This window comes from Dermacentor silvarum, chromosome 6 (assembly GCF_013339745.2).
Source record: "Dermacentor silvarum isolate Dsil-2018 chromosome 6, BIME_Dsil_1.4, whole genome shotgun sequence".
Lineage (NCBI taxonomy): Eukaryota > Metazoa > Arthropoda > Arachnida > Ixodida > Ixodidae > Dermacentor > Dermacentor silvarum.
The window spans coordinates 168,873,145-168,891,988 of record NC_051159.1 but is presented as its reverse complement, the minus strand read 5'-3'; the positions used below and the strand labels follow the sequence as shown (position 1 = coordinate 168,891,988).

The 18,844-nt window shown below is 45.0% G+C and overlaps 1 protein-coding gene across 1 annotated transcript in view; it reads left to right on the top strand.

Annotated features, from left to right (window-relative positions):
• Positions 1 to 18,844, top strand: part of LOC119456373 (kinesin-like protein KIF20B) — a 70,338-nt gene that overhangs the window by 13,788 nt on the left and 37,706 nt on the right. The window contains exons 6-8 of the mRNA XM_049669796.1: positions 7,525 to 7,881; positions 9,873 to 10,041; positions 12,669 to 12,776. Of these exons, the coding sequence (XP_049525753.1) occupies positions 7,525 to 7,812 (288 nt within the window). The 3' untranslated portion in view covers positions 7,813 to 7,881; positions 9,873 to 10,041; positions 12,669 to 12,776. The remainder of the gene's footprint in view (positions 1 to 7,524; positions 7,882 to 9,872; positions 10,042 to 12,668; positions 12,777 to 18,844) is intronic.

Below are 18,844 nucleotides of genomic sequence, written 5' to 3'. Positions count from 1 at the left end.
AGGGTGATACGCTCGAGAAAAAAGCCTGCGCCCTTAAAGTGCCATCAAAACCCTCGTGAGAACGAAAAAAGATGTTCTGGCCGCTTTCATGGTGACCATTTCCCATGTGTCGTCCCAATGCACCTATTAGGCAGGGGCGTCCTCGATTTGGCGACAAACGCTCTTTTCCAAGCGTTGAGACAGTGTACTTTTTAATCTGAGCCAGTTATGACATGCTTTTACTGTGGCATTTTCTGAACATGTAAAACACCGGCAGTAGAAGTCCTTTAAGCATTGCTGTCTCTCTTTTTGCACAGAATCTAAAGCCTATGCAAAGTGTGTAGACCTGCAGCAGGTGCATCGAAATTCGGTTACCATTACTTCAACATATTTATTATTTGTCATGTCTTGAAAAAGTATATGAATGCCAACAGCCGAGTGATGTCGGCAGCATGCTGTTTAAATGAAAAATGTGAAGGAAATACATATTCAGCCATACAAAAAAAAAAAGTGGGATTGTGATGAGCCTGTGATGATGAGCCTCTGTCATGGCTCGCACCCACTGGGGGATAGGCCAAGAATCGGTTGGTAGGAGGTAGCTAAAGGAATTCTTATTTGAAAACGAGAAACGCAAAGTAGAACAAAAATGTAGACTGTCGAAAAATGTAGAACAAAAACTATACTACTATGTGATCGAGCAGTCAGAATAACTGAATGGTGACTGTTAAGAGGTTACAATCAATGAGGGAGTTAACATTAGTAAATAACTTGGAGAAACCAATTTAGGTGAAATGAATGCAGATGAGATATGTAGAATAATATGTAGAATTTTTTTCTCCACAATATTGCAGAGTGGAGCTTCGAGCACTATCTTTTGCTGATGTGAATATCGTCTGCGTGATAAAAATTAATGTTCTATCATTTCCATTTCCTTACAATTGTGGCATAGAGGAGACATTGTCAAACCAGCTCTATGTAAATAAAAGTTCAATTGCGGTATGCGACAGCGTAATCTGGTATATGTAAACTCCAACTGCCGAGAAGGACACCGTGGTTGCTCAGTGGCTTTGGCGTGGCGCTACTATAAGCACGAAGTCGCGGGATAACTGTTTGTTCCAGCAAAAACCGAGATGCTGAAAGTCTGGAGATAGCTTCAGCGATAAATTGATCAAATCATTTTCCAAACGAAACTTTCTGTATCTTGATGCAGTGAAGTAAACTGCATCTGGTAAAACGGGGATCAAAGGTCCACTTAGAGGCGTTCTGGCTAATAAATCTGCCATTTCGTTTAAGTATAAACCGCGGTGGCCAGGAACCCACAGCAAATGTTTTGTAAAGTCGTAGGGACTACATTTTGGAACACACTAAGGATAGCTGTATTCTTTGCCGTGGGCAGCGACACACATACCGATAGAGAATATGTAACTATGACAGCTGACGGGTCAGACGTACATTTTATATATCATAATTAATGTATGTCTTCGTAACCCAGTGGCGCACCGACGGAGGGGGGGGGGGATTCGGGGGTGGTAGCCTCCCCCCCCCCCCTGAGCCCGACTTAACCCCCCCCCCCCCTTTGTTTAATCCCTTTCCTTTCCTCACGCATTTGAGTACTCCAACTAAGATGTAAGACGCGCAATCGTCTGCACACTCGCAAAAAGCGCATTTTTTGACAATTTCCCGTGAATAAATCGAAATTAGTGCTTTTTAGATGGTATTGGCAAACTGTCAACCACCCCCCCCCCCCGCCCCCCCTGGCAGAGATCCTGGGTGCGCTACTGTTGTAACCCATATCTTCGGTTATTGATCTTGCGCAACCATCCCACGCCACGGGTTGCTTTAGACGCGACTTTTTCAATGTGGCTTCTCCAATTCAGTGTCCCATCTTACGTGATTCCTAGATATTTAAGAGGATTCACCTGGGGAATGAACTCCGCGTTTCTGTTTATGCCTAGACTATGCACATCCACTTCGAAAACAGAATTCTCTTTCCCTTAAAAATTCTGAAACCCACGCCGTGATGTATTTCTGAAATTTGTAAATCTCTAATTGCATAATCAGTATGCCACGCTCCACAGACTCAAGCTTTAGCTAGATCTAGGGTCACCAATGCTCAATATTCTCTTCTACGACGTGCAAGTTGTATGCGACTCTCTAAGTCTACATGCTCGCACCTTTTCAAGTCAGGTAACCAGCAATCTCCATTAAATTACCGGCCCATTTCCCTCACAAGCATTCCCTGCAAAATATTTGAGCATATTTTATTTTCAAACCTCGCTAACTTCCTCGAATCAAACTCATTTTTTTCGCCATCACAACATGGTTTTCGCAAATCATATTCTTGTGAAACCCAACTAATATCTTTCACTCACAAACTTCATGCCATCCTTGATCGTTCTTCTCTTATTGACTGCATTTTCCTAGATTTTTCTAAAGCGTTTGACAAGGTATGCCATAAACTGCTTCTCTACAAACTACGTCAGCTTAACATAGACACTAAACTGCTCTGTTGGCTAGAAATCTTTCTTACTAACCGTTCTCAGTTTGTGTCAACAAATAACGTAAATTCAGAGCACACTGCTGTTCGATCTGGGGTTCCTCAAGGGACGGTATTGGGTCCTCTACTCTTTCTTATTTACATTAATGACTTACCCTCGTGTGTTTCCTCGTACATTAACCTCTTTGCCGATGATTGTGTTGTCTATCGCGAAATAACCTGCGGTGATGATACTAAAGCCCTTCAGTCCGACCTTGATGCTATTAACAAATGGTGCAGCATATGGTTGATGGAACTTAACATAAGGAAATGCAAGCATATGCGCATATCTCGAACATCGTCTGTTTCGTCCATTTACCACATCGCTAGTACTTCTTTGGAGACCGTGTCCTCATACAAATACCTTGGCATTCACATTACATCAAACCTTTCTTGGGCAGACCACATTTCGTATGTAATTAGCAATGCTAATCGAATTTTGGGGTACCTCCGTCGTAACTTCGCACAAGTATCTTCATCCATAAAATTAACCATGTACAAAACGCTCATTCGCCCGAAACTAGAATATGCTGCCTCCGTCTGGGATCCAAACCATGAAAACCTAATTCGGTCACTAGAAATGGTTCAAAATAACTCCACGCGTTTCATTCTTTCTAACTACAACAGAACAGCAAGCATATATCAGCCATGAAATTAAGTCTTGACCTATCAACCCTTGCATCCCGCCGTAAGTTGTTTCGCTTGAGCCTTTTTCACTCCATATTTCATCATCCTCAGCTCCACCATGAGCTTATATCACCCCCTCAGTATGTTTCATCTCGCTTAGATCACGCACAAAAAGTTCGAATTCCTTTTTGCAGAACTGACGCTTTTTTTCAGTCATTCTTACCACGGACATCCGAAGAGTGGAATCACCTTCCTTCGAATGTAATCTCCATCAGAAATCACCACCTATTCAAGAACGCCCTAGCTAACATTGTATAACTAGAATTTTATGTGCTTGCTCATTCTTTGTTATGTATATATGTATATTCTTTCACATGTAACCCACTCCCCTCTCTAATGCCTTTGGCCCTGAGGGTATGTTAAATAAATAAATAAAAAATAAATATCGAGCACCCAGATCTAAAGAAACTTTGACTGGTGAAGTATTAAGTTTTCAGAGATGTAGGTCGTCATTCGGCCATATTAGTTTGACCAAATTGGATGTGCGAGAAATTGGTCTAATATTATATAAATCATATCCACCTCCCTGCATCGTATCGGAATCGCCTTAGCAGTTTTCCATTCTGAAGGTATCCAGGCATTTTTTTAAAAAGTAATTTACCATATTCAAAATTTCTTGCGGGAACAATTCATGCAGAATTTTTATCACGGCTGTGGTAACTCCATCTAGACCTGGCGCAGAAGGCAGAGAGCGAACAGTCACCAATTCTTGCAATGTAACTTCCTCAATTTCTTCTCGTGGTAATGGTTTCAATAGGTACGCTGGAACTATTGCAATAAACCTATCTTCTAGTCCCTTTCGCCACGTGAATTGTCCGAATTATTGGAAAGAACAAGAGTCAATATTTGCTGGAACCGGAATCATCTTTCGAGAGCGTAAAAATCTAAAGGGCTTTTCTTGTTTTTAGATTTAGACAGATAAGTGAATTTATTCATATCATACTCATCTTTGGCTTTAGCTATCGCACGCTTGAAAGACGAAGCAAGGAATTGGTAATCACTCCAATTGTTTGGACATTGATTACAGAAAAGTTTCTTCCAGGCAGCTTCTCGTTTTTGGTGAGCCCGCGTGCATTCTGAATTCCACCACGGACTGAAAGATTTACCGCTGTCGGAGTTTAAATTGAAAGTTGCATTCTTTAAGAAACGTTTTAAAACTGCACAGAGGCTCATAGCCCTAATATCCTCTAGCATATTCATACGTGAGAGTATCGTAGACTTCAAGTCCTTTTGACGTTTACCATAATTTACAAAAGTATTTTTTCTTCCTAAAGAAATCAGTGACAGCAGTCTTAAAGATAATAGGAATGTGGTCTCTCTTGGTAGCAGTCTATAGTATTCCACGAGGATATATTTAAAGACGAGCTGGAAAAAGTGAAATCTATGGCTGATTGAGATTGGCTGCAAACAAACATAGCAACTTTTTAATTTAGACAAGATTATCAAGAGTCCCTTCCCACAGGCGTTTTCCACCCAAATCAATCTTAAATCCCCAAGCCACATGATGAGAATTGAAGTCACCAGCTAGTATTCTTTTCTGCAGAAAGCTAATGCGATGTCTAGAGACCGGGTATCCTGTACTCCTGCTGGGAAATATAAGTTGACTAAGGTAAAAGGAGAGCAGCCTGGGAGTATGTCTAATGCTAAAATTTCACATTCAGTAGACATGCATTGATACGATATCGTGGCCTTGTGACTAAATTTAGTTGAAATCAAGAAAGCAATGCCACCACCTCTGGTCGGTTGATTTAATCGACATAATCGATAATTTTTAACAGCGGACCTGTTTAAGCTTGGCAAAATTCCGGTGTGCAACGCTAAAACTGGTTGAGCAAGGAGCCACGTCTCTCTCGAGCATAGCGCGCGCCGCGCGCTATGCACGCCAGATCGGAGCCTGGACATTGACATCCATAGCTGCGCCGAGCACGTGTTCAGCAGAGTCATGTGACCGCGCAAATGAAAGCGTGCGCGCGCCGGCACCCGGGCATTTCTCCGCTCTACCGAGATATGGCTCAACCTAAGCGCACCTTGACGCCGGAAGAAGAGGCTGCCCGACGAGAGAAGCACCTTCAAGCCACGCGGGAAAGGAATCGCCGTCTGGGCGTTGACGCTTGGCTTGATACCGGAATACCGAGAACGCGAAAATCAAGCCGAGCGTCAACGCTTTGCCGTGATAGCTCCGCTTTGCCGTGATAGCTCCGCTTTGCCGTGATAGCTCCGCTTTGCCGTGATAGCTCCGCTTTGCCGTGATAGCTCCGCTTTGCCGTGATAGCTCCGCTTTGCCGTGATAGCTCCGCTTTGCCGTGATAGCTCCGCTTTGCCGTGATAGCTCCGCTTTGCCGTGATAGCCCAGCCTCGCCGAGAAAAAGCCAAGTTAAGCCACGCTAAGCCTACATCAACTAGTTGGTAAGGAACGTTGCCCAGCTCCGCTGTTTCTTCAGACTTGGCACCGCTAGTCTCACGCTGGCTGCGTTTTTTTTTTTTTGAAAAACTTTGGATCACTTGAAAGCCAGGTTTCTTGCAGTACAATTATATCTGGGGGAAAGTGAGAAGAAATATATGATAAATCTGTAGTAGCACAAGCAATCGACAATTCCACTGATCTTTATAGCCTATGTTGAATATAGAACGGTAACGGTAACTGCCTGATCCAACATACTCTTTCAAGAAATCCTTCTTGGTGAGGTTCTCTTTTCCATCTTTTTTAGCTTTTGAATTAGGGGAAATTTTGAGGGGTGGAGCACTGGTGCATTTCGGACTCGAGTTCCATGTCGACATCCTGGAAGTGTTCATAGTCGTCCGTTAGGGGTTCTGGTTCCGTCTGTTCTACATGGGTAGGAAATCCTGCGCAAGGAGAGCCGGCTAACGCATTCGGTGGCGATGTTTGCTTTTGAGCTATATTTAGAACATTCGGAACTTGGTATGCATGAAGCTGGGTAGAGGTTGCACCAATGAACTGCGCCAGCTGAGTAGACAGCATTTGTGCCAAGGACTCAAGTAGCTGTCGCAAGACGTTCCATAGCCTTTTCCGTAGCTTTCTCTACTGGCTCTGTTATGGCCTTGAATATAAAAATATCTAAGCCAGCGGTTTGACGAGCTGTTACGCCTGCATAGCCCTGGGATCTTCCTTGAACCTCAGTAACTGCTTCTCTGCGTGAGCATCGCCGGCGTTCCACCACTTCGAGTATTCTTCATTCTCGATCCTTCGCAGCACAGCTCGAATAGTCTGCCGCGTGAGCTTAATTATACATTTTTCTTCATGAGACATACAGTTTCTACTGTCGTCATTTTCTCCCCATAGTCGGCATCGAGCAACCGACTTGCAGCCTTTTATGCTGTGACCGTAACGCCAACCTTCCAAGCACTGTAGTGGTCGTGAGAAAGGGGCTCTACTCTGTATATCAGGGGTCATGCCTTGATTTCAGATGGACGGACTGTTCCCGCGAACGTAACAATTACCGACTCCGTCTGTGACTTCTTGTTCTCAATAATTCGGCTAGATTGGTATACAGCACCACCAACTGAAAACAAGTTTAATACCTCTGAGGGGTCCAGGCTGACGTCTACACCGCCAACTAAGCCTTTCGAGCAAGCAAAGTGTGCTGGAATAAACTGGCTCACCATATTCGATGCAAACTCGGAGCAGTTGAGATCTCGAACGCACTCCTTGTCTGATGAGCAGCACAGAATACCACCGCGACCAAATTGACGGACCTCGGTGATCTTCTGGAAGTGGCCTTTCGAAGCTCCACCTGAATGGCTTGCGGGTTCTTCATCTGTATTGCGCCCCCACTGGTAGGCACTAGAGCCACAGGAACACTATTGTTGCCACTGCGCAAAAATGAGTTTATCGGCCACTCTCAGTCAGGAATATAAGCTAGCCATGGGGAATGCCCTTGACCGGGAGAAGAAAGGGACATGAGGTAAGTCTTACTGACTTAACCTCGCGACACACTTAACGGAAAAGTGAGAAAAATGAAACTATATACAAATAAAAAACAAAACAAAAATGAGAACGCGAAACGAACAGTATAATACCACCGCCCGATTCTTAACCACACCGCGACCGGCCACCCGGTTGCTGCCTATCACGTATGTGGCTCCTACCCACGGTGGGGTATTGACCAATAAATGGGTGGATGGAACAGGCAGGAGAACGCAAGAGCGTTTCTTCGGCCTCTTCTTCACTACAGTAGGATGAAACTTAAGATAATTAAATACAACTAAATATGATGCATACAACCTGCTTCCCGAAAGCTTTGCTTCACATTCAACGTGTGCATTGGATCAGTATTTTTTTTTTCATCTCTGGATTTTTGTAGGTGATGCAGGCCTTCTTCACTACGGGTGGGCAAGTCTCTCTGGTTGTCAACATCTGCCCAGCTATGTCCATGCTCGAGGAGTCGCTGAATGCATTGAAGTTCTCGGCTGTCGCCATTGAAGTGGTGCCACTGCAGCTGGAATCGCGCCAGGTTCGCTGCAAAGAGACTGTTCGTCGTCTGACTGAGCGGTGGCACCGTGCCAGTGGAGGCGAAGGGCTTCATGACGGTTACCTTGCACCAAATCTGCCTGAGGACATGGCAGCACCTGCGGTCCTTAGATGCTTATGAGGCTGAAGAGCTCTTCGAGATCATCGAGGCACTCGAGCGGGACCTGGAGGACACCCGGAGCCAGCTCAAGTGCGTGTTCATTTGATTCATCCTGATGTGGCCTGTGCTTCAGCTAGTGTTTCCACTCACTCGTATGAACGGTCCTTGTGATTAGTCTCCAGAGCTCCAGCCTTGTATCCGAGGTCTTTCTAAGAGGCACTACCTTTTCTGAGCCCACTTTAGTTCTCCAGATGCTCTTGGCAAAGGCAGTGGGATACTGAAGTGTGAAACAAGGTATATATGATCAAACCAAGAATAGGGAATGGTATAATTCAGAAAACAAGACAAAAGGAAGTGCTTCCTTGCAGCTTATGGATAGGACATACTTATGGAACATACTCTCACCTCCTTACTGGAAATGATCCTCTGACATGTGATAGGTGTGGCAAAATTCTTACTGTCCTCCATGTCCTCTCAGCCCTTAACTTCAAGGACCCTCGTGAGGAACTAGTGCTATTGCATACGTTTTATTCTATCATTTTTTTCGCTACGGAACTTTTCTGCTCATAGCTCGCATCATTAGTCATCGTCATTATTTTAATACTCACATATTTTCCGTAATTTACAGTGACTTGTTTTTAGACCCTTATACAGCCCAGTTACATCTACTATTTGCAACTCATTTAACAATTTCGTGCATAATGCATAGACAATTCATTACCATATGTCATGGCACTTTTTGATCATAGCGTCATTAAGTACCACAGATCATCATTTCTGATGGTGTGGTACTTAATGGTGATACTAAATTGTTATAAAGTACAGATAGGTTATCAAGCACCGATAGGTACCACACATCATCATTCCTGATGTGTGATACCTATCGGTGCTTGATAATCTATCGGTTCCTGATAACGATGGGAATCAGGAACCGATAGCATGTAAAAGATCCGATGAAGCACTTCTTCTGAGTTGTGAACTCCTCGGGGGCAAGCGAGCGCGTTGAGATGCTTGGCGCATATTAACTTGGCCTTACCGAGGCGCAGTTAGAACGCAGACGAGAGCTTGCGCGGATAACATTCTTGTTATAGCACGGGTGACGTGGCGTCGCAGCGATGCCCTTTCACCTCACACACCTGTCGCGCTATCGAGGCAACACGTGTTCCCATTCGCCCGCTTTGCTCGGTCGAGGTGCGCTCGCGACGCGGCTTCAGAGCCAATGGGAATTTACCTGTCACTTCGCTGCTGCAGACGACAGGCACCGGCTTTTTCGCTCAATGGGACATTTGACGCTTTCGCGTAAACCTATTTTACCACCGATTTGTTCTCTAGCAAGGTAACAAATTACTGTTCTCTTTCACAAAACAAGTTTGAACTACATGCTGGGTCATGAATGATACAGCAATTAAAGCCTGCCTCACAAAACAACCCGAACACCTTTATCGTTCAAAACATTACATTAGGCTGATAAACGAAAACGCCCTGGCATTTTTCGCATGCTGATTTAATGTAAAAATGCTAAAATAAAGTGTTTACTAGTGAACGTGTTGCATTTTGTGCAATGAGCACCAGCTATACGTTATTCAAGAATTTTTAAAAATGAGTCGAATTATTTTTAGTGTTATGGTTACTGTGTACTGTGTTGCTAGACATGGTACAGATTCCGGATAACTGTAATATTCTCTCTTTTTTTTATGAAGTTTGAAGGAGTTGTTCTGTGTATCATGAGACACCATGCGGCAAAGGGTTTGTAGCGCCCACCGACGCCGCAGCGCGGAACGCTTTGTCGGCTCTCTCAGCCGGTGCCTTGGCGCCGGCTGTCAAAGAAGAAAAAAATAAGAAGCGCAGCGCGTGCTCGAAGCGCAAGCTCGGCACGCGCAGTGTCGTTCGGAAAGCCAGCCACGCTGGTCATCGCAGCCGCCGCTCCGCTAGCCGCCTTCGCCTTCTGAGTACGGACGACGGCACGGCTCGTACGGCCGCCATCACGTCCTCCTACAGGTTCATGTCTCATTTTGATGCCCTGTATTTTTAGCACATCAGCAAGCAACATCTCGTGTGAGCAGTGTACCAATTCCTTGCAGGTGGGCACAGAAGATGGCTGCCGCACACGAAGCCGAAGTCAATGACTACAAGGAGCTGGTGAAACAGCTGGAGCAGGAGCTGCGCAATCAGCGCGAAAGTGCTGACCGGGAAATGACAATTCGTGTCCGTAATGCGTGCGAGATCACGCGGCTTCAGCTCTACCGCACGGTAATCATGCCTTGTTTTCTGCACAGCTCCTTGCATTGTCCAAATGTCCTATAGGCGGCTCTGACATTCCCTGGTATAGTCTAGCATATGCATTGCACTGTGGAACTAGCTGTCATTCAGGTGTTGCTTATTCCATGTTTAGCTTCCTACAGATATTCTACTTTATTGTGATTAACTGCTCGAGTCAATTTTTAAAATCAAGCTTGTAGCCATTCCGAGAAAAACAGTGCAGAAGTACAAGACGAATGACAGACAAAACACGGGCGCTGACTAACTGCTGGTCTGTTCGCAATGAGGCTGTGATTCTTGAGCTGCCGTATCCTGCTTCCGCAGTTTCCTAACCGCATCAATGATAAGCTTCACGACAGGCCACCCCACTATGCCTACATGTCCGCAGCAGCAATGTTATTCTGAAGCTTAGGTTATGTGGGTGGTGCCCGGAAGTTCCGAACACTTATTGGGAAAAACAGCTTTTTTTCCCTTACACTCGTTGTTTTACTTCATTTTATCCCACACAGAAATTTAGTGTCCAAATAACATTGCCCTGGTCAGCTTACTTTAGCGCGAGTGTATTTTTGCATGAGATTTAACTGTAGAAAAGTAAAGCCATACTTCAGCTTGGTGATTACTTCTTCGTGTATTCTGAATATTGTGAAGCTTCTTACTATAAACTGCTTCATGGGACAAAGAGTGCTCGTCTAAATGAAGTTCATTGTTAAATTTTATACACTCGGAAACAGCCAGCCAGCTAGTCGACATGCAGGAAAAATACGTGACTGAAAATAACGTTCTTTTAATGCTATTAGCAGTCTTGGGTCACTTCACTCTCTTCCCGCGGGCTGTCTTTCCGTCGCCTCTAACCGTTTTCCCGCCAACTTGGGTCACTGGGTAGTCAATGGTCTAATAGTTAGAGCATCGTGCGGCTGTGATGAGGGTACCGGGTTTGAAGCAACTTGTCGGGCCAGCTTGGGTGACTGGTATGAGGCAGTGCGTATGTCCCGTTCGTCAGTTTAGCCCGTTTCACGCCTATTTTCGTTACTGAATATGTGCCGCTGGTTATGTGCTCCTCTTCAATGAACCTCTTAACCAGAAACATTGGATATGTGCCGCAGGGTATGTGCCACTCTTCCACGAACCTCATTGACGCCAACTTGGGTCACTGGGAATGTGCCATTGCGTATGTGGCAGTCTTTAGTAAAAAATCACTTGAATTTCTTCAGTGATGGGCGGAGTCCGGCCCGAGTCATGAATATTCATCTTGTCTGAATATATATTCACACGCGCCACGTGGCGTGTTCACTGCGGTGGCGCTAGATGACTCAGCGTATATCCAGAGGGAAGCGCGAGAGAAAGCATCGCGGTGCGTTACGGAGGTTGCAATACGGTGTGTCAATACATTGCTTCAATGCAAACTGCAGTAACGTCATCGTGCGATGGGTTCTACCAGATTTTTTTTTCTAAAAATTGGGTGAGGTCTGCCTTGTCCAAGGCTACTCAACGATTGCACACTGGAAGTTCGTTAGGCTATCTGCTTGCTTGCCACATGTTGTCTAAAGCACAAAACATGCATTGTCTCAGTGTTAATATTTTTCCATGCCACCATTGCCGTAAAGTTTGCTCCGCACTTAACTAATTGTCTGCTTTCTGATATTCCCGTGCCGTGTTCCCTTTTAAATAAACTGGCGCAGTGACACAAGCAAACGCAGTGAAAATTAGTTCTCTGTGCTATATTTCTTGAATAATAAAGCAAATTCTTACTTTGCATGAACAGCTTCTTAACTCAACTGGCTCTTATTAATATTATTGCGGATCAAGGGTGAAATAGTTAGTATCTGGGCAAACTGTCTCATGGCGAGATTAAGGTGGCATTTTCATTGTATTTCCCCTTTTTTGAATGCAAAACCAAATAGCCCAATTGGCTGCATTGCTGTTATGACAAGTGCCCTACTTCCTTGAGTTAATCAGGAGTGTAAACTAATTTGACTGAACAGTTTTCTATTGCGCCAACTACGGTTGTTTTAAAGATGTCCCTTGGACAGCATTTCTTGGCATTACAAGCACGCTTTAGTTTATATCCCCTTCAGGCACTGTGTGCACAATTGTGCAAGCTAAGAGAAGGCAGAAAGACCGACGAAAATATCTAAAATGTGTCACTTACATTTTGAGACGCTTCTGATAGAACTTGTACGTGCTGCAAGTTCCAGTAATATGTGTAAAGCTTTTCAGTAAAAAGAGTTGGCAGGTGGATAGCCGGGTGTTTGGGCGGGTCACTTTGATATATATTATGTTTTAAAACCAAGCATGTCTTTCAAGTATGTTGATAGATACTTTTCATGTATTCATACATGAAGCAGTAGACGTTCTGATATCTGACATGCCTGTATTAAGTTGTCGCATGGAGTCCATTCTGTGCACCTGAAAACTCGCTGACGAATAGAGGATTATTTCATTCTGAAGCTGTACAACTTTTCATGATTCTGAAGGTGCAAGAACTGAGAATTTTCAATGGACAGTATTGATTGGTGCCCAAAGGGGATATAGTTTTTGTTTCAGCTCGTAAGCGACTGCTGTACAGGATACTGTACAATGTTACTTAACTCTCCGGTGCTCATGCTGTCCTCTCCTAGGCTGAGCGGGGCTGTACCATGGACCTTTTGGGACGTCTTGAAGCAGCGCAGCGCGAAATCGCCGAACTCAAGGAACAGCTGGGCAGACAGTCGGCTGCATAAAACTCGGTGAGTGTGCGCTTCGCATCGACTTCTGCATATCTTGAGGCTCCTGTGCCCTCCACTCTTTGCTGGTTGCCCAGTAGGAAAGGCTCAGCGTTGGTTCAGTAGGTCGATATTTATAGCAATAGGGTGTTGCTACATCTTTTTGCATGAACTTTTAATCATTTTAGTCGATGAGCAATCAGCTGTTCTAAACAGGTACTATGCAGTAAAATAGCTCTAGAGCTTCTCAGCACTTTGAACCTGTACTTTGTGTAAAGTATAAGTGCCTTTCGTAATATTCATCTGTGCCCGTGCAGCTGCAGATAATTGAAATTTCGGCAAATTACACTGTCTGTAGAAAGGTGTTTCGCTGGGCTTGTTAGTGCATATTAAGTTTTGGGTGAACTGCACGATGACGGGACAAGGAAGGAAGCAAACACGAGCGTAGTGTTGTTTGTGCTCGCGTTTGTTTCCTTATTTATTTTTTGGGTGAACTGCACGAAGACTGGAGACTGTTTGAGTGACAGAATGTGTATTATGTAATGCAAGGCAATGCTTGACAGTGACTATTGCTCACAGTGGAAGGTGCTGGGCCCGGGAGGGGGGACATACTGCAGAGTAGTGAAGCTGCTCACATTTTGGCTGGGGTGTCACACCTATTCTGCATGTTGTCGCTAACAGGCGTGAAGTGGTAGCATTAGACAAGCTTTTGGCATTCCTTAATAGGGATGACATTGAAGCACCATCTTATCTGCGCGTTGCACTCCAGAAGTGTAGTTCTTCTGCAGGGGAGTTGCAACGCAGGTATACGCATTGAGTTGTGGAAAGTAGCTGATATTTGCGAGCATTGGATTAAACTTTGGCATGCAGTTGCTTCACACATTATCTTCAGCTGATAATGGGCTGATTCGCTGTGGTGGATCAGTGGTTGTGTTGTTCCGCTTTAAAGCACGCGATTTCGGGTTCGGCAGCTGCATTTAAGTAGGGGAGGATGCAAAAATTGTGCTCTGTGCTTCGGAGCAATCGACTGTGGTATCGCATAGCCACTGTGTTACTGACATTGTACTGCGTTTTCAACGCAAGGTGCAAGACAACTTGGTTAGCGTCAATGGATTACCAAAATTATTCACGTGGCTGGTACTACACAAATGGCCACAATTGCACAGTTTGTATGCTGACATGAACTTTTCATGTTCAAAACAGGCTTTCTAGCCAGCACCCTGCTGTAAAGGTGCCACAACACGCGGTCATCCACACGTGACGCTGCCAGATACGTGTACAGGCTTGAACTTGATTTTCTAATCCTGCATCCGCAGTTTGTTTACTTTCAGTTCAATGCACATTCTTGAAAACTGACCCACCGCGCCACCCACACTGATCGCACTGATGGGATGGAATGCAATAAACGCTTGTGAAGAGTGCATTAGGGCATGCCGATGAACGCCAGGTGCTCAAAATTAACATGGAGCTCCCCTATGCAGTGTGCTCTATCACATCGTAGTTCTGTCACATAATATTCCTGCATTTTTCAAGGTTGCCACTGACAACGCCACATATCATACTGAAGCTTTATAACTGGCATGCCTTCTATAAGGGTTCAAGTAGCGAGTAACGAATCGTGCATGTCACTTCCTTTTAATGCGAAAGAATTATATGGCTCATAAAGCGGAAAATCCGGCGGCGTGGCCGGAGATGCTACGAGTCGCTTGGTCAGAGACAGGCCGCGCCGGTAGCCGGTATATATATAGACCGGCTACCAGTTGCGGTCTATATATAGACCGCAACTTTTTTCAACTGTCCATTATTGCAGTGCTTGCAATTGAGAGAACGGACAGAAATAGCTGGCAAGGACAAGATTTAAGCTAGTGCTTTACTTTAAACGACGGATGAACTTTCGAAGATTATATGCAGGTCACTGTGCATTCAACAGAACATGATAGTTCATAATTTTTATTTATAGAAAAAATGATATACATGACTTCAATTTAAGGGCTCGCCAAAGCCAGATACTGGCTTGTAGGGCGACGTCCAACAGTAGTGGCTGCCCTGTTGGATATATACATGAAAGAATTATTAACATAGATGTCCCAAAAACTTCGACTTTTCCGAAGTATATAAAGTCTTACGTAATTCACTATGCGTCTTGACTCAAAGCCCAGATTGTGGCAATTAAGTACAGTTGGGATGTAATACTGTCTTACAGCCTTGCCCATAGTACATGCGAATTCTGGGTACAATGTAACGAGGAACATGTCCAAAAGATAGGTTTGCCGTTATGTAATCATCATTCCATTGATTGATTCTGTGATTTTACGTTCCAAAACCAGTTCTGACTATGAGGCACGCCGAAGTGGAGGGCTCCGGATCAATTTTGACCACCTGGGGTTCTTTAACGTGCACTACAACGCAAGCACACGGGTGTTTTTGCATTTCACCTCCATCGAAATGCGGCCGCCGCGGCCGTGATTCCATCCCGCGATCTCGTGCTCTGCAGCGCAACGCCTTAGCCGACTGAGCCACCGCGGCGGGTAATCGTCATTCCAAAAAAAAAACACTTTAAAACAATTTGTTTCAACAGGGTACCAAGAGAAGGAAACCCGGAAACTAAACATAAGCTTTTGTACTTATCCTTGCCCATTGTGCAAAGCACCGATCTGGCATAATTCGTAAGTACTAAATTTTTGCTTTTTTTTTTCATGTGACAGAACAATTGAAGAAACAACACATGCCGTATTTCAACCCATTCCAACCTAAGGTACTGGCTACTAGCTTCTGTATTGAATAAGGTAGAAAACGTTTTACACTTTATAACATAAGAGCGACGCTCCATAATCTTTCACATATGTGGGCTATGTGTCTTCCATAAGTCATAGCCCAGCTAACGCTAGCCGTGCTATTCAACGAAAAAAAATATATTAAAAGCACACAGTGCGAAGTAAGATTTTAACATCTACGGTGTTCGGTTTACAGAGCGCTGATGACCGAACACCATATCACATTCTATGATACCGTTACATATTAAAGCAAGTAATGTTTTTAGAACCTTGATGTTTTTATAGATGTCTCCAATGAACATATTATCAATCCCAGCAGATTTGTTTGACTCGAGAAAATGCTCATAAGGTCTAGCCTTGTCCCAAAAGGTAGGAACGCAGAAGTCTCCGACGCAGTGCAGTGTCAGGTGAACTCAGGCTCTTGTTATTAACCCTTTCGGCACTGAATTTCTTTCCTTTAGGCAGAGATTTTTTGTTTCACATACTTAGTGAGAAAGCTCTCAGAAGCATGATACAAGAAAATTTTTATTTTACATTTTTTAGCGAACTTAGGATATGGTGTCAAATGGCACCATCAGGGCTCAAAGGTTGTGAATCAACACGTGATGTATCGTTTGAAAAACGTACAGCTTTTTTATATTGCAAGGGCTGATAAAGTTGGATTTTATTCGGTCAAACGTTATGTTGGCTCTTGTAATGTTAAAACAAGGAAATATGACTTTACCAAATGAAAGAACCTTATAACAGGAATTCTCCGCACGTGTGACAAGTCGCAGTTCACGCTGAGTTCTTCATATTCGTAGGCCAAGCTCCTCGAGGCGGTATTCAGTTTCTTTTTCATCTAGCGAACCGGTTGGGCACATGAGTTCAATGAGCCTTCTTTGTTTTTATTGATGAATACTCTACATGCACTTGAATGCCCTAAAGGGGTTTTATCACCTTCTCAAGTAAATAACAGTCCCGAACGAATAAATATGCCGAAAAACAGCACAAATTCACTTTCCTTTTATAAAACTTTTCGGGGAAACATATGAAAGAAAACGAAATAACTACTCCTAATCTCAATTTCATAACCACTGAGTCGCACACCGCATAATTAGCTATTATGAGTCACGAAAATCACTTCGGTCATTCTTTGCTATTCAACATATTTATATGTACAATAAAATTATGAAGCCAGATGGGCACATGTTCATTGGTGCTGACGACTCCCTAAAGTGAAACGAACAGTGTTACTGCTACTGCTGATTTTCTTAGTCTGCTTTTTTTTCCTCAGAACAATGGTTGTCTTGCACCACTGGCGATAAATTTCTGAGAACTGCCTCAAGACTATGCTGGCTTCATTTCGAATGCTTACCTTGTTCTATTAATATTGTTTCATGAATTGTGTGGGACGTTTTCTATAATGGCAATTCACACCGCTAGGGCCGAAACGGTTAACAAAGTAAAAAGCATATCTGATGCACCATGACAATGACCGTAATTCTGGGGTATTTGTTTTACAACTAGAACTAACTCTGGGAGTGTTAGCCAGCGCCACCACTCTCAAGCCTAGGGGCGGATGTGGAACATCCTTTCTGCTGCATGTACGATAAAACATAATTATGTTACGAGGAAACTCAAACACCAACCCCTTTTCCAGCATTTCTACCATACCAACATCGGCGCGCTCAGGTAGGGCACTTGCGAAAATCATATCCAGATGGCCCTCGCATCCTCGCCAGGCCAAATTGGGACTTCGCCTGCCTAATGCGTTTTGGACACGCGCGCGTGTCGGAGCAATAGCAAACAATAAAGTAATGAAAAAAGGTGTCGCAGTTTCACCCGAAAGGCGAAGCATCAATTGCGATAGCAAATTTGTAGAGAGCTATACGGAGTAAGGATAGTAGTTTTATCAGCTGTACAAACTTGGACATGCAGCAGCACCGGCAACACGCAGAACTGTTGTCGACGCCGTCGGCGTTTTGCCTGCGTTCGCACAAAACGCGCGCGGCGTTGGTGACTGTTGCCGGAGCCTCTGGGGGCGGCTCGGAGGTTTTCGACGAGATCAGAACGGGACACTTGTCGAGCAGCGTCGGAAGTCTTTGCCACCTTCTCGCCTCACAACGTTTTATATAAATAGGCATTTTGTGCCACAGCTAAACGTCGCCTCCCTTTCCTCCTCCCCCCCTCCCCCACGGCGTCTCGCGCGTCGGAAGAAGGCGCGTTTGCTCTACATATATGGTGATTGTAAAGGAGGAAAGAGACGCCTACTTCTGCAGCCCTTAAGGGAGCACGGCGCAGAACGCGCGTTTGTTCTCCGCCGTGCGTTCATTCCCCGTAAAAGCGCGCGCCCCTCGCGCTCTTTCACTCGCACATACAGCGTTCGGCGCGCGGCGCCGATTTCATCTCCATTGACGTCATACGGAACCCTCACGGCGACGGCTACGGCGACGGCGACGCCGACGGCAGAAATCTGCTTTTGAGTGTCCATATAATTGCTATCGCAATAAAAGGTGCTAGGGCCTTCAAGTTTGAATATAAGACGACTTATATTGCCCCTGAAAAAACGTCTTCCCAGCAATGCATTTGTAAGTGAAGCCGACTTTAAGGGGTAAACTTGGTCTTTGTAACCTGGCTTTCCCGCGTTCTGTGTTGCAGTGAAGCCCACCGAAAGAAAAAAATGTCACAGTTTCGCCCTAAGGGCGAAGCAATGAATGCGATAGCAACACAGCAATGTCATACGAAGTAAGGTGAGCGGCTTTGGTAGCAACAACACGCAGAACTGTTGTCGACGCCATCGGCGTTTTGCCCGCGTTAGCTCAAAATGCGTGCGGCGTTGGTGACTGTTGCTGGAGCCTCTGATATAAATAGGCACTTGGTGCCGCAGCTAAACGTCACCTCCCTTCCCTCCCCCTCCCCCACGGCCTCTCGCGCGTCCGAAGAAGGCGCGTTTGCTCTACATATATGGTGATTGTAAAGGAGAAAAGAGACGCCTACTTCTGCAGCCCTTAAGCGAGCACGGCGCAGAACGCGCGTTTGTTCTCCGCCGTGCGTTCACTCCCCGTGAAAGACGCGCCCCTCGCGCCCTTTCACTCGCACATACAGCGTTCGCGCGGCGACGATTTCATCTCCAAATGACGTCATACGGAACCTCACGGCGACGGCGACGGCGACGGCGACGGCGACGCCGACGCCGACGGCGACGGCGACGCCGACGGCAGAAATCTGCTTTTGAGTGTCCATATAATTGCTATCGCAATAAAATGCGATGCGAACGGGGCCCGATAACACCATCGCGTTCCACTCTTAAAGGCGAAGCTTAAGCGTCCTCAATTT